Raw genomic sequence first — 25,708 nt, 5'->3', positions numbered from 1 at the left:
ATACTGGATCCTGGGGGTCTATAGTATAAGCCAAGCATTATCCCAGGGGAGCTTCTGGTAGTTTTCTTCCCCAAAGTGATTTTGACCCAAATTCTCTGTTTTATCTATTCCATCACATCTAATTTCTTTAGTTTACCTCATCATTAATATACATTGCTACTCCACTGCCTTTATCTTTTATTTCTATTTTTCCTAAACAGCACATACCTTCAATACCCGTACGCCAGTCATGACTACTATTCCACCATGTTTCTGTTATCCTTATAATATCTGCTTTCACTTCCTGCACCAGTAGTTCTAGTTCCTCCATTTTGTTACCCAGGCTCCTTTCAATGGTGTACATCTGTAGCTGGATTTGCTTGGCTTTACCCAGATTCCTCACCTGATTGGGTACAGTTAATTCTACTGTCAGTATCGCCTACCTGACTGTTAGTGCAAATACCAATGATAATATCCATTCTCCTACCCACTGCTGTTCCTTTTTCCATTGTTGTATCCTCTCTTACTTGATTTTCCTCCCACTCAATATTAGAATCAGGTGTGGAGATTACATGGGCACCTCCCCCGAATTCTTAGTTTAAAGCTCTTTTAATCAGTTGTGTCAACTTCCTTCCCTGAAATCTCTTTCCCTTCCTACTGAAAATGAATGTCCTTCCCAGAAATTTGTATGTCCAATTTGTTTATCTTCCTATTTCTAGTCCTCAGACTTGTTTTAAGGAATTCAGAATGTTCCTTTGCGGCACAGGGAAGAAACCTATACTCATTCTGAACAAATTACAGCTCTCCCTATCTCTCGGGGGGATTTCATTTTTCCAATTTACAAAATGGTCTCCTGTTTTGATAAGCCAGGCTTCTTTGTGGTTGTCAGATATGACAGCACAGACCCCACCTTGGGTTCAGATTGAATGAGAATTTATATACTCCTCTCCCACTTTCTGGCATGGTAGAATTGAATTATTATAGATTTTATGATTCCAGAGGTCCCCCAATATAAGGTCTGTGAGGCAAGCTTGGTCAAACATGGCTAGAAAGTTCTGTTTTCGTCCATTCTTCCATGCAGAAGGGGTCCTATGGAGTAATCCTCTTCTTAAAATTGATGACCAAACTTGATGTGGAAAGGTTGGATGGAGAGCAGAATTACAGCTGTTACAGCAGATAGACAATGATAAATGTAAACTATCTGTAGCTCTTCAGCAACAATTTGACTTGCTCTGCTCCAGAGCCTGTAAATATCACCACTTATAGTATCACCTTATGAATGTATTTGGACTAGAGGCATGGGTGGGGGGCCACCAGAACTTTCAATATTTTGGAGGAAACTTCCTGGATTTACTTGGACAGTGGTATCCTTCTACAATTTTCTGGCCCAAAAAATTCTGCCAAAGATTGGTAATTTTGAGAGTTGCTTGAAATAGAGATTTAGGTATATAACTACTTCTGACTCAATGGAATACAATTGTATCTAATGTTTGAAAAAGCAACTATAGACCTGAGACTACAGTTTATTCACCAAGAGATGCTTTTTAGAAATAATATATTGGTTCCCATACAAGCTAATGGTAATGGGCCTCATACATTCTGACTGCTGTTGGAAATGTAACTCCCTTGAGCTACGTTAGCTCATGTGTTTTGGGAGTGCCTGTATTAAGAATTTCTGTTATGAGATGAGTCAAAGGACTGATTTGATATTAGATGCTGAGCTGGAGCCCTTCCCCTTAAAACTTCATTCTTGGATATATTCTTGCTACCTGGAGGTTACCTAGGTAACAAGGGGCCATAGTTCCAACATACAGCTTTGGTTGCTAAAAAAATGAATCCCACAAAAATGGAAACGTCAATCTCCACCAAACGTTGATGCCTGGGTCAGTGATATGGCTGACCTCGCAGCTAATGAACAGCTGGCATTCCTCCGAAGGGGAATGCTTGAAAATTTCAAAGCAATTTGGGCTGACTTTCTAAAGGTCTATGACTAGTGCAGACCCTGAGATAGATATGTTGCTCCCTCTCCCTTCCCTCTTTGCTTACTTTGTGTATCATGATGAATATCATATTTTGGTATATTTGTTGTATTTGAGAAAAAAACCATTATAAATTTATAAAATAAAAAAAGCTAACATCCCTTCTGACTTTGTAATCTATGAACCTAAATGTTAAGGGAGTGACATCTATGGCATGATAAGCAGAGGTGACTTTAGCCTTTCTTATCACTCCTGTCACTTTCTGCATCCTGTCTTTTTGAGGGATGACTTTTTTTCTGTCTTCTGTCTCCTACATTCTTATTTTACTTCTCTTTCTGTCATTGCTGATTCTTGTTCTCTCACTCCTGGATTTCTTTGACCTGCTCCTTCCCTGTGTCCTCCTCTTATTGCCTATTTTGCACAAAGCATCTCACCCACTTATATACCCATGTTCGCTGTCTTGTATTGTTGGGATATACCTGTTAGGTGAGTTGAAAACATTTGCAGTACAGTCATCTTTGAAAATGGGATATTATATCAGGAAGGGTCAAGTTTATACAGGTTAATAATGTCAAAAAATCTAGCAAAGAATTAGATTGTGATTTGATGAATCTCAAACCTTATATTGAAGATTACAATTCCAGTTCCATGTAGACAGTGGGACAGGTTTTTGTCACAGTTTAGCAAATTTTCAAGAATAATATCTTGTTCCTACATAGTTTCTGTGCTTACTCCACTGACTGATGTTTTTCCTTGAATGCTGGATTAAACATTTGCAGTAATTTATAAAATCTTAAACACCCTCTACAGTATTTTTACAGTGTATGACTGTATTGTGTCCTAGAATTATCTCTCTCAGCTGGGCTATTAAACAAAAACCCAAAACTGCATGCAGTGCCAAGAGCTTAGTGTGCAAGAGAATGAAAAGCGTATAACTTAATTTGCAAACATTTTTTATACGGCTGGCTTTCCTGTTTACTGCTGTTAGATTCACAGTTACACTAATAATGTTAAAGCTCCCTAGTGAATTAGGGGGAGAGAGAAAAGGACATAAACAAAACATTTTCTGCTTTGCACAACGGATGTATTAAAATTTAAATCAAAACTGTGGTGACTTACTTGGACTGCCTTAAGTTCTTACAGAGTTTCACAGACAGTGTGAGGTAAACCAGGAAATTGCAACATAGTATTTAAAAATTCCTGAACATGTTTCAAAATACCTATTGATATGATTTGGGCAGCTGTGAAATCCCAGGGAACTGTCATTTTAATTATGATTTTAGCAGGAAATACAGCATGATATGTAACAAGCCTGGAGGAGGAGAAATGTGGGGAACAATAGGAGCTTTCCACAGATTGCTTTAGGTGAGATATGTAAGTATTATATGGATATACATGCAGAAGCAAATAAAGAAAAAACAGAAAAAAACAGAAGCTGTAGAAATGTTCTCCTGACCTTTGTGTCTCTGGCTGCAGCTCTGAGCTTCTTATCTTAATAGGTATCATCAGGTTGACAATGATTCTTTAAAGAAACATTATATGAAACCTGAATATGAAGTATAGATATGCCATTTGAACGGAGTAATAGTAATTTAATCACATTTAATTTTGAAACTGAATAGAAAAAAGTTTCCAATCCAATAAATAACCAATCTTAATAAACTCATGGGGAAAGTAGCAGCTGGTCTATTGCTATAAAAATACAAACAATGGTTCTTTTGATATACCAATTGGACACCTCAGAAGCAACTGTACATGGAGACAAGACGGTGGTATTTACACTGTATCAGTGTGGTGCAGATCCTTTGTAGGTGTGGTCATCCAATGCATGAAAAAGACTGGTTTTGTTAATGGTTATGTTCAAAGGCTGAGAAGAAAGTTGGCCAGAGGGCACCTATATTTACACTGACAAAGGTCCCTGTTGTGGAAAGTCTGCCTCAGACTGGACTGTCGTGGTCTCAGAGTGGTCTCATTTTTCTGCTATGCTGCTGTGGTTGTAGAGAGCCAGGGAGCCCCCAAAGTGCATGACACTGTCTGAGAAGAGGGTATTGCTGAAGTCTATTGATTCAGTGACTTTTTTCCATTTGCTTAGCTACTATGGAGCTTCCAACAGGAGTTACAGCTGGTTTTCCTGACCTCCCTCATTGGTAATTTAGGTCTTTCTGTGCCAGCTTTAGTGAAACTGGTCCAAGATGTTGACAGGGTTTTAATATGCCGCATCCTGACTGTAGAGTAAGCATCTCAGTGGATACTATGCAAATGGTTTTTCATAATTTCTGGTACCCTGTAGATGCTGTGAATTTGATGGGTGCATGATTTTGTTTTAAAACTGTCTGTCTGATTCAGGAATCTGAAAGTAAGCTGTTGTGTATTGATCTTAATCTTGTTTTTATTAGCTGGTTCCAGCTTGTTTCCCAGCACAGAGGAACAACTCAGTTAATGTTTTCTATGGTAAAAAGGCTCATCCCCTATTCAAGATATGTTACAGAAAGTTGTGTAAAAAGAGATTGCTTTGCTATTGTTAAATGTAATCTCCATAATTGTACTGGGGTCAAATTAATCACTGGTTATAGTCTGAATAATTCTTTTCTAGCACCTCCAGCTTTTCATATAGGGTCAGATCTTCATTTGATGTAAATTGGCATAGGTCCTTCAACCTCAGTAGAGGAATTTTCTGTCAGACCAAGACAGACATCATTTGACATTTCTGATATTTGTTTAAAAAGTGGAAACTCCCTCTCCCCTGCACTGAAAAAAACTTCTAGATAGGACACAATGGGGTAAGCTAAAGATGAAATGCCATCTGAATTTCATTGCTTTTCTCATCCTAAAGATAGGGCATTCTTTTCAGCATGCATGTTGATGATGAGAGCCTTTAATATTAAAAGCTCATATTTGTGGCCAGCATAATTCTGAATACTCTTAGCTGCTGCTGCTCCTGACACACGCGTTCTTCATTAGGGCTTCACTGCAGGATGCAGATCGGAGATTTTTTTTCCCCCTCCTTCCCTTTCTTTTTTTCAAGAATAGGGAGAGAAGACTATGATGGCTACTGAAGCAGCATTAGAAGTGACTCGAGGAGAGGCGCTGAAGATGCGGAAGCTGCTGGATATGTATCATCCTTGAGGGGGAGTATCTGAGGGAAGCTACTTATCTATGAACTGTCACCTGATAGAGCTCACGGTGGAGAAGATGGAAGGATTAGAGATGAAGCTGGAGAAAATGATAGAATTCGGATGAGGATTTAAAGGTTTAGTGCAGAAGAGGAGAGAGGAGGTGGTGGTACAGACAACTCAAGATTTGCAGACACTTGCCAAACACAAGGATGTGGAGGACAAATTGCCAGAACAGGAGGGTGATCCATAGAAGAATGTGACCATGAGGACAAGGCAGAGAAAGGGGCCAGCTAGTGGTGATGAAATCAAGTTGAGTAACAGGCTTGTGCCAGGGGAATGATGAGGAGAAACTGGCAGAAGATGGTGTGGCAAGGAAGAAAAGAAGGGAAGCTAGCCCCTGTAGAAGAGATGGTGGGGATAGCCAGGGAGCAGAGCCTAAGGAAAAATAAGGATGGTGTATAGGGGACTGTGAGAGAGAACATAAGACAGATTCATACCAACCTCAGGAAGAGACAGGTCTATGTGATCAGGGACTTCATGCTCAGAAGACTCAACAGGCTTGCACCAGAGCAGAACCAGCAGTGTGTGCTGTCTGCCAGGAGCAAGGATACAAGATGTGGATGTGAGACTGAAAAGGATCCTCATGTGAGTGGAGATGCAGCCACCAATTGTGCTGCAGGTCAGAATGAACGGCATGGCTAGATTCCCATTGGAATGGATCAAGGATAACCACACATGGCTGTATAAGACACTTAAAGAAGTGGAAGCTCAGGTGATTTTTCAGTGGAATACTTCCTGTCCCTAGAGAAGAAGGGCTAAGGCGTGACAAGATAATGAAGATCAACAGATAGCTCAAGGATTGGTGCAATGAGGAAGGTTTGGGGATGTTTGACCACTGCTTGATATTTACAGAAAGACAACTCTTCTTGACTGATAGACACCACTTGCATATCTGGGCTATTACTCTTCTAGGATCAAGGCTGGCGTGATTGATAAGAAGACTCTAAACTAGGAGATGAGGGGAGGAGATTGGGAGAGACTCACAAAATCTTCACACCTGGTTTCAATATGTGGGAGCAGGAAAATCAGCTAAATGAAGATATAGTAAGAGATTACGGAACACCACAAGCTAGAAAATTGGGTGAGGTCTGAGAAGAAACAACTGAAATGCTTGTACGCGAGTGGAGGAAATCTGGGCAATAGAATGGAGGAACTGGAACTCTGAGTACCAGATCTTACAGGGATTTACCAGATCTTATAGGGATTACAGAAACATGGTGGACTACCACACATGACTAGAATACTGACATTGAAAAATAAAATGCTGTTTAGGAGAGAGAGGAATAAAGGTAAAGGTGGTGGGATACTGTGGTATATCAGTGCAACAGTAAACTGTAAAGAAATAAAAGTGACACAATGGCCAAAACAGAATCTGTTTAGATCATAATCAATTTGGGGAAGGATTGTAAAAGAGGTTCTGTTGGGATAGTGCTAGGGGTCTGCTATAGACCTTCAGGGTAACACCCGGATATGAGTAGAAATCTCTTTTAATATTAGAGAGAGAATGGCTTTTGGCAATTGTCATAATGGGAGACTCTGTGACATTTTCCAGCATACAATCTGGGCTGTTTAACAGTGGTGTCACACAGCCTTGAGCATGAAAATTCACTTCCAGCTAAACACATGAGTACTCTGACCAGTACTCTGAATTACACAGAGGTAGAAACCCGCAAATTCTTAGTCCCAGCCTTGTTTCCCAGAAATGTGCGCCTTGTACTGCTCAATACCCTTTTGAACAGTACAAGCTCATAGAAAATCCATCATTTCATAAAAGGAAAATGATGATGCACTAGCCTTGTTATCCCAAATTGAGTTTCTCACACACTATAATCCAAACACACTGGTTAAGATAAAACAATAGAATAAGTTTAACCACAGAAAGATAGATTATGATGCATAAAAGTCATGATTGGTTACAAAAAGTAAACAAGAGTAAAATGCAAACTAATACCTAACTTAACAAACTATGTGAACTTAAAAGTAAAAGGTTTTCCTCACCAGTAAATTTCACTGGCTGGGTTTCTTTTCAACTAAGGTTTTTAATTTCAAAAGGGCGGATTTGGGGAAATTAAGGGAATTAGGTAAAGAAGTCAGCTGGACTGAAGAGCTCAAAGTCTTAAATGTGGAGGAGGCTTGGAATTTCTTCAAATCACCTAAACAAAAACTGTCCAAAATTTGCATCCCAAGAAAGGGGGAAAAAAACTTATAGGGAAAGGTTCCAGACCCAGCTGGATGGATAATCATCTCAAAAAGGGTATTAGGAGTAAACAGAGAGCAGAGTAAGGAGAGAGATAGGGAATGGAAAAAGGTGTTCGATTAGTAAAGAAAGCTACATCATGGCAGTTGGAAAATGTAGGGATAAAGTGAGAATGGCTGAATTAGCTCTTGCCAAGGTAATTAAAATAAATAAGAAAGTTTCTAGTTATATAAATAAAAAGAGAATAAGGAGTGATGAGATTGGGCTGCTATGCAGTGTGGATGGGAAGGAGATTAAAGATAATCTAGGTATGGCCCAAAAACAAAGTATTCATTCAGTCTTAGTTTTTCAGTAAGGATGATAATATGGAACATGGGCATAAAGGCAGTACAGCTGATGGAAATGAGCGACAAGAAATGGAAATTACCACATCTGAGATAGAAGATCTTAAAGAAATTACTGTGTTCAAATTGTGGGGCTGGATAACTTCCATCCCAGAATACTGAAAGAACTGGCACATGAGATTGCTATTCTGGTAGTAAGGATTTTTAATAAATCTGTCTATTTGGGTGTAGTACCATGTGATTGGAGAATAGTTAACGTTGTACCTATAGTTAAGAAAGGGGGTGTGGTGGGGGAAGAGTGATTTGGGTAATAATGTTAGTAGGCAAGGTTTTAGAACAAATTATGAACAACAACAACAAGAAAAATTAAAAGTATAGGGGTAAATGATAAAAAATATATATAATGCAATATGGTTTACCAAATGTAAATCATGCCAGACTAACCTGATTTCCTTCTTTGAGGAAATAATGGTTATTTGTTGTTGTTGTTTTAAGATAAGGGAAGGTGCAATGATCTGATATACTTGAACTTGGGTAAAGTATTTGACGGTACTACAGGGGAAATTAGTTAAATTAGGGAAGATGAGGACCAATAAAACATTGTAAAATGAACAGGGAATTGACTAAAGGAGAGAAGGCAATGGTTTTTGCTGAAAGGTGGATTATTGGACTGGAGGGAGGTTACTAGTGGAATTCCTCAAGGATTAGTTTTGGGATCAATCTTAGGTAATATTTTTATTAATGACGTTAGTACAAAAAGTAGGAGTGTGCTATTGGAATTTGCTAAGGATGTAAAGTTGGGAGACATCATCAATACAGAGGAGGATCAGAATATTATACATGAAGAGCTGGATGACCTTCAAGACTGGAGTGACAGAAATAGGATGAAATTCAATAGTACTAAGTGCCAGGTCACAAAGGTAGGGTCTACTCCATTGGAAGTGAAAGAGGAGGGGAGAGACCTGGGTGTATGCTCTAATCACAGGATGACTGAGCTCCCACTACGATGCAGTTGTGAAAAAGGCAAATGTCATCCTAGAATGTATTAGGTGAAGCATTTCAGAGAGAAAGAGAGAGATGCCATTGTACAAGGCCTTGGTGAGATCTCATCTGGAATACTGTGTACAATTCTGGTCACCCACGTTTAAGCCCCTTCGTTTTCAGTTTAAACCGATTTTTACTGATCCCTCCTGGGTTTACAAAAAGTATTATTCTTTTTTTTTCTGATTTTTCACCCTACTTTTGTATCATTAAAATATATAAAAAATAACTTGTTTTATTAGGAAAATACAATACATTGCATGAGAAACTAAATATTATGATAATACATTAGTCTGTGTGTATATGCAAATCTACCTGTTGAAGTAAGACCATGTATTAGTCTAGAAGACACGTACAATAAACAAACAGACATGCATGCAAGGTCTGAAGTGCGTGCACATCTGAACATACCGATGAATCTCATGCCCACCACATACACATTTCAAGCTGTTAGCAGATAACTGCTTAAAAATTTGAGACACTAAAATGGGAAGAAAATGAAAATCTGTCTTTCTGTCCACCAAAATAAACCCCAATATTTACCGAGAAAAATTATTAATAGTTTTTACACTGATTTTTAGCTCTTTTTGATGTTGTAATGAACACCAATACATTCTTAGGAAAAAATTAATAAAATAAAAACTGAAAACTAAGGGTCCTACCCATCATGGAAGATAAATTCAGGGAAGATAAATTCAAACTGGAACAGGTGCAGAGAAGAGCTACCAGGATGGTTAGGGGAGTGGACGGTGTCACTGTGTCTCCAGCGGTCACAACTGAGAATACCAAATTCAGAACAAGCTGCTGAGAAATAGGGCAGACACACCCCAAAACCAGTGGTTATTCTCCCATAAGCTATACCAATCCAGCAACAAAAGTAAATTTCTGTCTCACCACACTGACTAACAAGTCAGAATTGCAGCCTCTTTAGGTATTTCAGTCCTGGATTCAACACCCAGACACTAGACTTAATGATGAGTAGTTATTTAAAACCAGTTTCATGAAACAATAGGATTCTTCTGATCTCAAAGGAACAGCCTCATACCCAGGTCAATATATAACTCAGATCTTACCCAATAATCATGCTGTTGCCAGTCCTTTAGTATCTAATAGCTAAAGATTTATTTATAAAAAGAAAAAGGTGTGAGTTAAAATTGGTAAAAGGAATCAAATACATACAGTAATTACAAAGTTCTTGGTTCAGGCTTGTAGCAGTGATGGAATAAACTGCTGGCTTGTTAAGTCTCTGGTTGCTTGCAGATCATTGGAGGTACTCAGCCCCTTGGTTAGAATGCTCCCATTAGAATAAGTTTCAGAGTGGTAGCCATGTTAGTGTGTATCAGTAAAAAGAACGAGGAGTACTTGTGGCACCTTAGAGACTAACAAATTTATTTGGGCATAAGCTTTCATGGGTTAAAACCCACTTCCGTGCATCTGATGAAGTGGGTTTTAGCCCATGAAAGCTTATGCCCAAATAAATGTGTTAGTCTCTAAGGTGCCACAAGTACTCCTCGTTCTTTCCTTTGGAATAAGTTCATAGTTGAGAGGTTTGATCAGGAAAGAAGCCAAAATGGAGATGTCCCCAGGGCCTTTTATAGCTTCGTCCAAGTGAAGGGAAACCCATTGTTCTCACTGTGGGAAAATTACAGGGAACATGATGGTGTTTGGAGTCACGCAGGCAAGTCACATGTCCATGCCTGCTTCACTTAGTCATCGTAGACACCATCACCCATACTCTAGTTAGAATGTTCACAGGAAAGTCCATTAAGTATAGATAGGCATCTCCCATGGTCCATTGTGAGTTAAGTGTTCCTTGATGGGCCATTTAACTTGAATAGTCCCTTCAAGATTGCTGGCTAAGATTTCACCCTTTTGGGTGTTACCACAGCAGCAGACATTCGACATACAGGTACATAGTTAATACTCATAACTTCAGATACAAAAATGATACGTACATACAAATAGCTTAGTCATATTCAGCAAATCATAACCTTCCATAGACATCTTACTTGACATACTTTGTACAAGATTTGTAGAAATTATAGAACAGTGGTAGCACAATGATCTACATGGTCATATTTTATCAGATAATATCACAGAGGGTTCCTAACTTTATGAGAGGAGACTGGAAGAGCTTGACTTGTTCAGTCTTGCAGAAGGAAGGCTGAGAGAGGATATGATTGCTCTCTAGAAATATGTTAGGGAGGTAAATACCAAGGAGGATGAAGAGCTATTTAAGATAAAAAACAATGTTGGCGCAAGACCAAATGGATATAAACTGGCCATGAACAAATTCAGTCTTGGAATTAGAGGAAGGTTTCTTACCATTGGAGAGGTGAGGTCCTGGAACAGCCTCCCAGTAGGAGTTGTGGGGGCAAACCCCTTAATTAGTTTTAAGAAAGAGATGGATACATTTATAAGCGCAATTGTATCACAGGCTTGCTTGTGATGGTAGGAGGCAGGGCTTAACAGCCATGAGGCTCACTTCCAGTTTGTCTTGTGTTCCTAAAGTTCATGCTTCAGGGTCAGCCACTGTCAGTGTATTCTGGGAGGGTTTTTTACAGTTGCCCATGGTGCTCATCACAGATGCCCATGGCTGGAGATATAGGACATTGGATGTGGTGGACCAGGGCTCTGAGGGGGCACCTAGTATTCTCTCTAAAGTGCTTGGTTGACTTGCTCCTGCTCACATGCTCATGGTTTAGCTGATCACCTTATGTGGAGCCGGGAAGAAATTTTCCTCCAGGTCACACTGGCAGTGACCTTGTGCCTTGATCCTTCTTGTTCTTTGGCTGAGGTACATAATAGTCTAGTCTCCTGTGGGCTTTAATAGTTTGGTGTCTCTTCAGTTCTTGGGTTTAGTGTGTGGGTGGTTGTGATGGGTGGATCACAGAAACCCCCTTGGGAATTGCCACCTGATGTGCCTAGACTACCTCTGAGCCTGTTTTCCCTGCCAGCTTGGGACTTCAGTCCCTTGCCTGGTTTGAGCCAGACATGCTTGCCTGCTGCAAACACAGATCCAGGTCTGAACCACGTCCCCCGCAAGCTGCAGGCTTAACTGAAAATAGCTTAAGAAGTGCTCCTGTCTCCAGCACTCAGATACCCAACCCCCAATGGGGTCCAAATCCCAAATAAATCCGTTTTACCCTGTAAAAAGCGTATACAGGGTAAACTCATAAATTGTTCACCCTCTGTAAGACTAATAGAGAGATATGCACAGCTGTCCCCCCCCCCCAAGTATTAATATATACTCTGGGTTAATTAATAAGTAAAAAGTGATTTTATTAAATACAAGAGTAGGATTTAAGTGGTTCCAAGTAATAACAGATAGAACAAAGTGAATTATCAAGCAAAATAAAATAAAACATGCAAGTCTAAGCCTAATACCGTGAGAAAACTGAAAACAGGTAAATCTCACCCTCAGAGATGTTTCAATAGGCTTTTTTCACAGACTGGCCTCCTCCTAGTCTGGGTCCAGCAATCACTCACACTCCTGTAGTTACTGTCCTTTGTTCCAGTTTCTTTCTTTCAGGCATCTCTTTTGGGGGTGGAGAGGCTATCTCTTGAGCCAGATGAAGACAAAATGGAGGGGTATCCAGGGGTTTATATAGTTTTTCTCTTGTGGGTGGAAACTCCCCTCTCCCCATGTAGAATCCAGCTACAAAACGGAGTTTTGGAGTCACATGTCCATGCATGACTCAATTTTCTACAGGACATTCCCAGGAAAGCTCAGATGTTGATTGGTGTCTATCAAGGTCCATTGTTAACCAAGTACTACCAATTACTTGAATAAACCCTTCACACTATGTTGACCAAATCTGCCTTAGGTGCTTTCTACAGTAAACACTTTAAATATAAGCATAGAGCCAACGCTCATAACTTCAGATATAAAAATTATACATACATACAAATAGGATGAATACATGCAGAAGAACAGTAACCTTTACAAATATATGTTACATGGCATATCTAGCATAAAACATATTACAGTTATGTCATATTTACACTCATAAGCATATTTCTATAAAGCATTATGGAGTGTAGCGTCACAGTGGTATTGGTGACCTGTGATATACAGGAGGTCAGACTGGATGATTCTAGTGGTTTCTTCTGGATGTAAACTGATTTCTAAGCGAACTCCTAATTAAACCTAAATATTTTTTTAAAATATGGCATGAAAATCAACAAAAACAAGTAAATGTAAATGTTTGCTATGAGTCATATGTTCTAAGTGACCTCTACTTGTAAGCATGCTACTCTTCTGTCATTTACACATGCATGTCCAGTTAGTAGATTTTAACACTTGCATGCAAGTTCTCATGTAGATGTTCACAAAGTTGCTTCTTCACAAATGGAAAATGGAGGTAAAACCCCTTTGATTTTTTTCCCTATTCTGCGGAGTGCTTATGTTAAAAATAGCATCTCTTTACTTAACAGATGGTGGGGGGGTTATGCATTGTTACATCTACTTATATAACCATGGCTGAGAGAGGTGGATTCTGTTCCATCTTGCACAAAATCTAACAAGTTTTTTCTTAAGCTCCAATTAATTTGATCCTGTGCAAACCCATTGAAAGCCATTATTGTAAAGGTGTCAGAGATGGTTGTATGGTTCCGTATGTACGTGTTGTATATATGTGTTAGCCACATAGTTTGTGTGTTTCATGAGGAATACTGATGCTAAAATATTAAGGGCCTGATCATTATGATAGTTTTACATCAGTGTCACCCCACTGATTTTAGTGCATAAAACTTGTGTAATGGAGTGCAGAGTTGGCCCTTCAATTTGATAGTAATGCTATAGTTGTGGCATTTTAAGTGGCCTCTTTTTCATGGGCTTTGTAATTTTGTGGGGTGAGAGGAAAGGGGGAACCTCTTGGAGCTGAGATTCCTTATGTTTGTAACCGGACAAAAAGTGAAACGTGCTTTTAAATTATGGTTTATTAAATTAAATTTTAATAAATCATATTCATTTATTAAATATGAAAGTGTGATTTTACATACAGGAGTAAGTATTTCTTTAAAGTTGTCAGGATGGAATTTTTTAAAAACTTCAGATTTCAGTCTTTGGATATAATAGTGTTCAAAAATCATGAGTCTAGGCCCCCAAAAGTCTTGACATTGTTCTAAAAATCATGACTTTTAAAATATATTACTTTTTTTAGATTCCTTTTTCATTTTGCCTTCTGAATTCTGAGCTTGTGGGGTGCACTCAAGTTCATGTCTTCATGCTTTTCTTTGCAACCACATGGGCTAGAAACTTATTTTAAAAGAGCTCTCTGTCACATAATCACCTGCCTCCGAGAGCTGGGACTTAAAAAAACAAAAACAAAAACCCCCTGCCAAATATGGCAAGACTTACAATAAAATAGTGAGAGCTGGCAACTCTATTCAGTCAGGGCTAGTGCCTTGGTTATGTTTGAAATGATTTTATGGAGAAATAGAGAAGCACTTGAAAATCAGTTACCCAAGGAGAATTTATTTAAATGACTGTCACTATTCTTCTCTTCACTGTCTTCCAAGATAGGTGCGAGAAACAAGGTGAGTGAGGTAATCTCTTTTATTGGACCAACTTTTGTTGGTCAGAGAGACAAGCTTTTGAGCCACACAGAGCCACCCACCTTGTGTCTCTAGTATCCTGGGACTGATGCAGCTACTACACTGCAAGATACATGTGAGACATTCAAATGAAAGTATAATGGTACAATCACTTAAATATATTTGGTTAGATTCTTTTATTGTGTGATTGTTCTTTCTTTTTTTGATTTAATTAATCAGCTTCCTTATATAGTGCTTTAAAATTAGGAAGTGTGTTACAAGTGGTTGGTTATTTTTAAATCAAGAAAATTCTTGCAAAAATAGCTATTGAAACATTGGTTTAGAATTAAAATGCACACAATTCAAATCCACAAAAACCTTAACTTTGAATTTCTTGACTTTTAAATATTTATTCATATTGTTGTATTCATACAGTAATTTAACTATTTGCTAAGAGTTGATATAACATGCTGCTGGCACCTTCTCTATTAACCATATATATATATATACACACACACACACATACACATATAGACATTTCTTGTAACAATAGTCATGTCCAGAAATTAGTCCAAACCAAAATCCCAAATGCAAACACTCCCAAACTTCACAGCTCAGTCCCATTTCTACTTGTGATACTACAGGTCCGTACTGTACCTAAGAAACTCCATAATAAATGAGTAATAATAGAAAAATATATTGTGACTCAGAGGATAACTTTTGTATAAGGCTGTAATTTTTGTCATAGTCCTGCAGTATCTTCTTCTGTTCTTCTCTGCTAACATTGGCTAGACTCAGAGCCTGAAGATGACCAGCAATGTGAAGCTCATTTTCAACCTGTTGACTGTTAAGATTCCCTTATTTTTTCTTCTGCCGTCAGCTTATAAAGCTTGTATACATACATAAGCCTTAGGTTAGAAATTAATTTGGACTTTCACAAACTACTGATCAGATCAGCCTGAACAAATTCACATTGAAAAAAGATTGGAAAGCAGTGTAAGAAGTTGTTTTTTCCTTCTGACTGCTTGTTGGTGTTTTGGTGTGCACTATCTGTTCTTTGAATAATGGGTCACCTGATGCAGTGTAATACCAGCAGCTAGAACAGGGGCGGGCAAACTTTTTGGCCTGAGGGCCACATCAGATTTCCAAAATTGTATGGAGGGCCGGTAAGGGGAGGCTGTGTCTCCACAAACAGCCAGGCGTGGCCTAGCCCCCACCTCCTATCCGACACCCCCGCTTCTCGCCCCCTGATGGCTCTCCTGGGATTCCTGCCCCATCCAACCCCCCCGTCCCCTGATGGGCCCCCCCGAGACTCCTATCCCGTCCACCACCCCCTGCTCCCTGTCTCCTGACCACCCCTGGACCCCCCACCCCTGACTGCCCCCTGCTGCCCCATCCAGACCCCCCCTTGTCCTTCCGGACTGACCCCCTGGAACCACTGCCCCATCCAAGCCCCCTGTTCCCTGCCCTTTGACCGCCCCGCCCCCTGACCACCACCCCCAACTCCCCTGCCCCCTTACCACGCTGCCTGGAGCACTGGTGGCTGGCAGCACTACAGCCGTGCTGCCCAGAGCATCAGGTCAGGCTGGGGCTCTGCAGCTGTGCTGCCTGGCCACCCAGAGCGTTGCGCCAGCGGGAGAGGGGGAACACCACGGGGAGGGCCGGGGGCTAGGTTCCCAGGCCAGGAGCTCAGAAAAACTTTCCAACCAAACAGTTAAACTTTTATGCTAGTTTCATACAAGCTTGATTTATTTTTTTTCCTAGTCCTGTGACATTGTAGGGACACTTTCTGGACTAATTTTAGAGGGACAAAATCAACTTAAAATAATACTTCTTTCTGAATTTATTGTACCTGCTGCTGTAACCATTAACACCTATGTTTACTGTAGCTGAAAGAGATTGGAGAACAAAAGTTTTTTTTTCTTTGTTTCAATTACTTTACTCTGACAGCACTTTGAGTACAGTCAGTTTAATCATTTCTCCTATAGTAATTTTTGTCCACTTCCCCTGTTTGTGTGGGTCTTTTGCACCATGACAGTGAAAGACAAAGATATTTTTAAAATGTGCTTTTCAGATCATAAAAACTGAGAGAGGAACTCGGGGCATGTATTGCACTTGAAATTACTTTGTACTCTTTTAAAAATTGATTAGATTTCACATTGACTGTATCGCTTTTAAGTGCACATTTTGGACTGAGGTGGAGAGGAGGTACTTCAGTACCATACCACTTCTCCAAATTGAAATCTGGAGATATTTTAATGGGAAAAAACTGACCCCCTTCATATTTGGTGTGTTCCTACCACTTGTCGGGTGGGACAGCACTTTCCTTGTGCTCCTACGCTTACTGATGCTGAGTCAGATCTTGAGGCAGGGCTTCCTGTCTGTGACTAGCAAGAGACATGGAATGTTTCCTTCATTTGTTTCTTGTCTGTCTCTCTCCTTTTCTGATTTAAGTCTTTCTGTCTCCTTCTTGTTCTCCTGTTCTCTCTCATTTCCCTCAGCATCCTTTCCTGGGGCTCTTCCTTGTCCTGTTAGTTTTCTTCCCATTCCTTCTTCGTATTTCCATACCATTCTTTTCTCCATCTACCTTTGCTCGTCCAACCTCATCTTCTGCAACAAATCTTGGAAAAAGGGACCTTTCTATGTAGTTTTTTCCCCCCACACTGCATTGTTTAGCACAATGTTGATTCAGTCCCACACTATGTGACAAGTGTAGTAGACAGAGTGGGGAGTAGAGCCCAGATCTGTTGCACTGGTAGAATCTGGGAACCTGTAGAGGTATAGAAGCTACATGCTAAATGAGACATGCAGGTCTAATAAGTTCCTAGACAAGAATTATTGTTTCATTCTTCCCCATCCCATCCCTCCCAATAGCTGATTCAGATCGTTCCATCACCAATCGCTATATATATCTGCATATCTTGTAGCAGATGTTCAGAACTTGGTCTCTGTCTCTTTAATCTTAACCCTTGCCTTTTTATTGCTTGGACTCTTCTTGCTTATGAAATATGCCAACATAGTGTTTAGAAAAGTATGCTCAGTTACACTTTCTTCAGTGGATGAAAATAGATGCAACGCTCTTAGAAATAACTAGATATTCCAGCCCCTTTTACAGAGTACATACAAAATAAATAAAGGCCTACTAATACTGGTGAATTTCAATCTCTTATATCATTCCACCTTGAAAGCTGATTTTAGATGGGATGCTTTGTGGCAACATGGACCATCAGTAAAATACAGCAATTGCAATCTCAAATAAAAATTCCTACCTATAGTGTAATGAAACTTTTGGTTAAAAATAACACCTGCCAATAAAGAAGACCGGAAGGATACAGTACATTGAACAAATGTATTCTGAAGCATTAGAAGGGAATGATACCACTACTTGTAAAATTGGTAAAGGAATACAATGGGCAACCCAGCCCTCTTTCTGAAAGCTCTTAGACCAGTGGTTTTCAACGTGTGGCCAGTGGACCCCTGGGTGGTCCACAGACTGTCTTAAGATTTCCAAAGGGGTCCACACCTTCATTTGAAAATTTTCAGGGGTCTGCAAATGTAAAAAGGTTGAAAACCATTGTCTTAGACTCAATAGCCTGTACTCTCATTTGTGTAAATTCTAAACTGATCAAGCCAATATTTAATGATGTAGAGGTGCCAAAATTAATAGTCCTTTATCTATGACCACAGTTTGCAAATTCACCTATTTATACCGTAACTTTTATAAAGCATCCTTAGTGCATAGTACAACAAAGTGCACTGCACACAGTTAGTTGTAGGTGAAAAGATTTCCAGGGAAGCTTCAAAGAGAAGGAAATGACTAAATATCTTGAAGGGAACCGCAGTAAAGTTCCAGCTAGATACGGCACCACAAATGAAAGAACAGCTTCCAACTGCAAATTAGTAATAGGGAGAGGACAGAGAGGAAGCCAAGATTGGAGTTGGAGGTGGAGGGGGTAAATAGACAGAAATGAAAGGCTGAGGAGTGTCTATCAATTAACTGTGTGTAATGAGAACACCGGGGTGGCTTTTCTTTTCTTAGTGGGCTTGAGGATAAGTCACTAGACTGAGACACAGGAGATCTGGGCTCAATTCCCCACTCTGCCACAGATTTCCTGTGTCTTTGGACAAGTCATTTAATCTTCTCTGCCTCAGCTTCCCATCTGTAAAATGGGCATCTCTCCTAACTCTGGAGGATAATGTGAGGATAATTTAATGCACATTTTGAGGCACTCAAATGTTGTTGTAAAGGCCATATAAATTCCAACGTAGGTAGGAAGTAATCTGAAGATGATGGAAGATGGGGTGGTGGGAATGGTATGGTCTGTCTTCCTGAGCAGGAGCAAGTTGGCATGTTAAGGAGAAAAAGCATCAGGCTGATTTAAAAGGAAAATCCTCCCCTCACCACTGATCCATAATTACATGTTCACATTGATAACATAATGTTGATTTATTTATTACCGACACAATTCCTGTTTCAGCTCCATTGGTGAGAGCAACTTTACTGGATTTTTTTTAATTCTTTGTAATTTATAAACATTTTAAAACAAATTATTATAAAATTAAAATCCAGGGAACAAAGACAAAATGACAGTGGATTAAGTTAAAACCCAAACAAGGCACAATGAAGGTATACAAGGGAAGAGAAATTAAAGAAAAACCTCTGGAGAAGAAAATGCAAATCCTAAGGTGCAAACCTCTTTAAATAAATGCAGGTGGCCTGATTTGGGTCTCACTTACCATACATATCTCATACCTATTTATGAGCATCATAAAACCGAGGCCACTGGCTTGCAGTTCTCAAGCTAAAGCAAGCTTCCACAAAGGGAAGAGGAACTTGGTGGTTTTGGTTAACTTTAACCCTGGACATAATGTCATACAAATATTATTTTATTTTGATTGGAAGCCTAAAGCATAAACCTGGGTGTCAGGAGATCTGGGATGTGTTTGTGGGTCAGCCACTGACTTACTGGGCTCACTTAATTGTATCTGTCCCTCTCTATGCTTCAATAGCCCCATCGTCAGAATGGAGAAAATAATGAAAGTAATTTCCTCTTAGGCTAACATGGAGCTTAATGAATATTGTAAAGAGCTGTGAGATGACAGAATGTGAGAAAACTCTTGTTAATTTCAGTTTGTCACAATCTGTTGTGTTTTGTTTTGTTTTGGTAATGTTGTAGTTGAATATGACAAGGAGTTCACACCTCACCAGCGACACCACAAAGAGTTCAAGTTTAACTTGTCCCAGATCCCAGAGGGGGAGGCGGTTACTGCTGCGGAATTCCGAATCTACAAGGACTGTGTCGTGGGGAGTTTTAAAAATCAAACCTTTCTTATCAGCATCTATCAAGTTCTGCAAGAGCATCAGAACAGGTAAATAAGGGACGGTCACTCTTTTTCACTAACTACGGCAACTGTGAAGCCTGGGGTGGAGGACTCTTTTTTTAAGGAGGTGGGAATATTCGGAAGGTGCAGAAATCACTTAGAATATTTTTTGCCCAGGTTAATAGAGGTTGTTACTGTTCAAGTTTCATTTATTAGGAAGTAGACTTTATAAAATATAAAATGGATGTGGACTGAAGAAACTCAGCAGTAACTTAGTCCAGAATGACAGGTTTCAGAGTAACAGCCGTGTTAGTCTGTATTCGCAAAAAGAAAAGGAGGACTTGTGGAAACTTCCACGATATGCATCTGAAGAAGTGAGCTGTAGCTCACGAAAGCTTATGCTCTAATAAATTGGTTAGTCTCTAAGGTGCCACAAGTCCTCCTTTTCTTAGTCCAGAATGTCATTTGGGGAATATGATTTTGTTGACTTAAAGTGAGACAAGAGTCTAGGGTGAAGCCATGTAGTTTTAGACTAAAGATTCTGCATTGCTAACATTATTCATGCACACTAAAATGGGTATGTTCCATTTCAAATAGATACTAAATGGATATGTAATAGAGCTTATCCTGGAAATTTAGAGTAAAACTGCTACAGAAACATTGCTAAGCATTGTAGTCCTGATTCTCCTTCGAGTTGCACCTTTGTAAATCAGAAGTACAGTAACTTGATTGACTTTAGGGGAGTTACACCAAGGAAAATGAGAAGGAGAAGAAGACAGCCCCAGAATTACAGGAGCTGAACTTTATATCTTGATAGGTTAAAAAAAATGCTTTAGTTATACAGGAAGATCAAATTCAATGCACTTGGAAAACTATGTAGGCTATTTTCTCCAGGAAATCCCTCTGTTAAAGGTTAGTTGATAATATAATCACAGAATCATAGAAATGTAGGACTGGAAAGGACCTCAATAGGTCATCTAGTACAGCCCCCTGCAGAGAGGCAGGTCTAAGAATTATCTAGACCAGTGATACTCAGACATCCGTGGTTCAGGAGCCAAATTAGCCATCAACATTATCCAAAAGAGCCACATTCATTGTTTCATTTATTGTCTAATTGAGCATCTATGTATCTAATCTAAATTCTCACAACAAAATGACTGACCAAGTATTATTATTTTATCAATTACAATTGGTTAATAACATATTGACCAATCAGGATTCTTTTACTAACTTGGATGGGTTAATAATTAAATCACACAATATTTTAATATCATGGGCTGTAAGGAGTCACAGGAGACACATTAAAGAGCCATTCGTGGCTCCTGAACATCGGTCTGCGTATCACTGAGCTAGATCATCCCTGACAGGTATTTGTGTAACTTGTTCTTAACTCCTTCCTCCTTCCCCTCCCCAGTGACGGTGATACCACAACCTCCCTAGGTAATTTGTTCCAGTGCGTAACTATCGGCACAGCTAGGAAGCTTTTCCTAATGTCTAGCCTAGATCTCCCTTGCTGGAATTTAAGGCCATTGTGCCTTATCCTGTCCTTAGTGTTTAAGGAGAACAATTTATCACCCTACTCTTTATAACAACCTTTTGTTTACTTGAAGACTATTACGTCCCCCTGTTATGTCAGTCTTCTCATCTCCAAACTAAAGAAACCCAATTTTTTCTGTCTTTCCTTGTAGGTCATGTTTTCTAGACCTTTAATCATGTTTTTGTTGCTCTCCTCTGGACTTTCGAGTTTGTCCATATTTTTCCAAAAGTGTAGTCCCCATAACTGGACACAATACTCCAGCTGATGCCTTATCAGTGCTGAGTGGAAAAATTACTTCTCATGTATTGCTTACAGCACTTCAGCTAATATATCCCAGAATGATGTTCACTTGTTTTTGCATTTACATTGTTGACTCATATTTAGTTTGTGATCCACTGTAACCCCCAGATCCTTTTCAGCAGTACTCCTTTCTAGGCAGTCATTTCCCATTTTGTATTTGTGCAGTTGATTATTCCTGCCTATTTGTAGTACTTTGCATTTGTCCTTATTGAATTTCACCCTATTTATTTCAGACCATTTTTCTGGGCTGTCAAGACCATTTTGAATTCTAATCATGTTGTCCAAAGTACTTGCAACCCGTCCCTGCTTGATATCATCCACAAACTTTACAAGTGAACTCTCTATACCATTATCCAAATCATTTATGAAGATATTTAATAGACCTGGACCCAGGACAGATCCCTGTGGGACGCCAATCAATGTGCCCTTCCAGCTCGATTGTGAACCTATGATAACTACCGAGTACGGTTTTCCAAACAGTTGTGCACCCATCTGATAGTAAATTTCTGTAGGCTGTATTACTTTAGTTTGTTTATGAGAAGCTCATGAGAGTAAGGCTTTTGACACTGTCTAAAATTGAGATATATCACATCACCTGCTTCTCCCCCTACCCACAAGGTTTTCTCCCTTGTCAGAAGAGAATATTAGGTTGGTTTGACATGATTTGTTCTTGACAATCCATGTTTACTGTTGTTTATGACCTTATTTTCTTCTAGATGTTTACAAATTTATTTTTTGCTCCATTATATTACTGGGTACTGAAGTTAAGCTTACAATCTGGGTTGTCCTTATTCCCGTTTTTATAGATAGGTGCTATATTTGCCCTTTTTTCCAATCCTTGGGTAACTTTCCTGTCCTCCAGGAATTCGCAAAGATAATCAATAATGGCTAAGAGATCTCTTCAGCCAGTTCCTTAAGTATTCTAGGTTGTATTTCATCAGACCCTGCCAACTTGAAGACATTTAACTTGTGAGTAATTCTTAACTTGTTCTTTACCTATTTTACCCTCAGATCCTACCCCATTTATACCGAAGTTCACTATGTTAATCATCCAATCAGAGTTTTCACAAAATAAGTTAACAGTAACAAAAAAGGCATTTAACGCTTTGGCCATTGCTGCATTTTCTATTATTGTCTCTTCCTCCTCCATTGAGTAATGGAAACTACCTTGTTCTTGGTCTTCTCCTTGCTTCTAGTGTATTTTTAAAATGTTTTCTTGTTACCCTGTGTGTCCCTAGCTAGTTTAATCTTGTTTTTTGCCTTGGCCTTTCTAATTTTGTCCCTACATGCTTGTGGTGTGGGGTTTTGGGTTTTTTATTCATCCTTCATAATTTGTCCTAGTTTCCATACTTCCTATCTTTCCTATGCATTAGGATAGTTTGCTTTTGTGCCCTTAATAATGTTTCTTTTTTAAAAAACTGCCAACTCTCCTGAACTCTTTTTTCCCTTAGACTTGCTTCCCATGAAATATTACCTACCAATTCTCTGAGTTTGCTAAAATCTGCCTTCTTGAAGTTCATTGTCTTTATTTTGCTGTTTCCCTCCTACCATTCTGTAGAATCATGAACGCATCATTTCATGAACATTTTAATCCAAACTGCCTTCCACCTTCAAATTCTCCACTAGTTCCTACCTGTTTGTCAGAATCAAATCTAGAACAGCCACTCCCCTCGTCTCTTTCTTCACCTTCTGCAATAAAAAGTTGTCTCCAATACATCCCATGGACTTCTGGATAATCTGTGCCTTGTTGTAGTATGTTCCCAAAAGATGTGTAGGTAGTTGAAGTCTCCCATCACTACCAAGTCCTGTGTTTTGGATGATTTTTTTTTTAATTGCTTAAAAAAAAGACTCATCCACCTCTTCTTCCCGGTTAGGTGGTCTATATTGGACCCCCTACCATAATATAAACTTTGTTTTTAACCCTTTTATTCTTACCAAGAGACTTTCAACAGGTCTTCCTCCCACATCTATCTCAACCACAGTGCAAGTATATACATCTTTGATATACAAGGCAACACCTCCTCACTTTTTTCCCTTGCCTGTCCTTCCTGAATAAGCTATACCCTTCTATACCAGTATTCCAGTCATGTTAATGATCCCACCAAGTTTCTGTGGTACCAATTTGATGTAATTGTGATTACTCACTAGTATTTCTTATTCTTCCTGTTTATTCCCCATACTCCTTACATTAGTATACAGACATCTATGATCATTAGATTTCCCATCTGTATTTCCTCTTGTCTCTCCTTTGCTCCTGCCGTGATTGTCCATGTTGGCCCCAGATTCTGACCCTACACCTAGGTCTCAATGTTTTGGACTTACCTATGGGCTTTTGTCTCCTGCTATATAAGTGTATTCTTATTATTTGGGGCCTCAAATATGACCATAATATATATATATATATATATATATAAGCCTGATGCAATGCCCTTTGAAATCAATAGTAGTCTTTCCATTAACTTCATTGGGCTTTGTATCAGGCCATAGGCTCTCCTTTCTATATGAGGCTTTGACTACTGTATAACTGGAATCTAATAGACAAACGGACATTCAAAATATAGTGATATAGACAATCTACTGCCTATGAGAAAGCCCTGGACTTTGCTGCATGTTGATACTCAGCAACATTTGCAATCAGTACGGTGACAGCTGGTAGGCCACTGGTGTCAAATAAGATGTGGAGGGCAAAGACAGGGAAGATAGAACCTGTGGCACAAAAATTATAAGAAATATAAACAATTTGATATATTTAAGGAATAACATTCATGTCAGGGAAGCATCAAGACAAAAATGAAATTAATGGTCAGTTAAATGTCAGAGTAAATCTGAGCCACACAAGCAATTTATTGGCTAATGATGCTATTCCTATAATAAAAGAAATGAGAAGATGCAGCAAACTACAGCATTAAAAGGAAATATTTTCTTTTCCTTGTGATGGTTTGCAAGGTGGTGATGTTTTGTGATGTTTCTTTCTCAGACTTTCCATTGATGTCATTTTTGGGGCCATGCCTTAGCTGAATAAGTGTTGTGAAGACCAAGCAACCATTCACTAACTGAAGCTAAGAGGAGTGGCATTTGTAGAAAAGGAGTGAAATAATTGGATGCATAATATCAGTGAGGATTTTGATATGTTGGAAGGGAATAATGTTGGGTTTTCTAAGTTGTGGTCTGCTGAAATCTCATGTTTGCTAGCTAGAAGTATATATGAGCTGATATGGACGTGTGTGTAGACTTTATAGTTGTCAGCTGTTCTGTTCATTGTGACCACACAGACTTAAAGACCAAATCCCAAGACTTTTCCACAAATACATGTTTCCATCACTGGAGCTGAAGAAGAATCTCTGTTAACTAATGTAGTTTTAGGCCTTCAATATAGTTTCTGTGCACCAGTCCCTAGAGCAAGCCATAGTAATGCATATTTCAGCAGGTCTGACATTCCTTCCCCTACAGGGCATTGGTAACTTTTGTTTGTATGTAACATTATAGTACAGTGAATTGAGTAAAGTATTATAACTTAAAAATGGGTGAAGAGAAATGGGACTCTGATATGGCCCATAGCAATTAATACTCCCATTTCTTAGAGGTTGGTGAAGTCTTTGTTTCAAAGTAGTTGTTAGTAATTCTGTATATGATGTTGTTGACAAGCCATATCTGTATTTCAAATAATATATTAATGAACATAAGTTGCACTGTTGAGTTGGGAGATAAATGTACCTTTTTATTGGGCATTTAGTACTCATGCAAGATTGACTGTCCTGGATACTGCAGCCCTCTGTTTAGTCACAGAACTGGTACCCTGAAGCCAGCAGCACCTCAACTCGGAATTGGAGTGATCACCTCAAGAAAGTAATTCAAGTCTCTCCATTCAGTTGTGTTTTCCTGTTGATACTGCCGACAAGGGTGCCTGTAGTGAGGTGCATGCTAGAATCTGAACTGAGAATCCTAAAGAAGTTTCATCTAGGCCAAACAGACAGCAATTTTCAGTCACTGTTAACATGAGCTAGATTTGAACTGGTGACGCAGATCTCCATAGCTCTTTACTAATCACTTACTCATCTGTTCCCTTAGGGAATTTATTTATTTTTATATGTGTGTGTGTTTATGTTGGGGTGCGGAGGGGGGTTCTAGCTAAAGAAACATGCACTTTGGATGCATGCCCAGGACTTGTCTACACAGATTGGGCTTCTGATGACAAGGGCAAAATTAGGCCCATATATTCTCAGCGTCATTAGAGAGAAAACTTTATTTCTTCTACTCTTAGCTTAAGTAGTTGTGGATTTTTTCATTTTTTAAAA

General features: G+C 39.2%; 1 protein-coding gene across 1 annotated transcript in view; it reads left to right on the top strand.

Annotated features, from left to right (window-relative positions):
• The window catches only part of BMP6 (bone morphogenetic protein 6), a 163,805-nt gene that overhangs the window by 101,548 nt on the left and 36,549 nt on the right, over positions 1-25,708 (top strand). Inside the window, exon 2 of the mRNA XM_073332087.1 lies at positions 19,432-19,624. Coding sequence (XP_073188188.1) covers positions 19,432-19,624 — 193 coding nt within the window. The remainder of the gene's footprint in view (positions 1-19,431; positions 19,625-25,708) is intronic.

The sequence above is a fragment of the Lepidochelys kempii genome, chromosome 2 (assembly GCF_965140285.1).
Source record: "Lepidochelys kempii isolate rLepKem1 chromosome 2, rLepKem1.hap1, whole genome shotgun sequence".
Lineage (NCBI taxonomy): Eukaryota > Metazoa > Chordata > Testudines > Cheloniidae > Lepidochelys > Lepidochelys kempii.
This window is presented reverse-complemented; position numbering and strand designations above follow the sequence as displayed.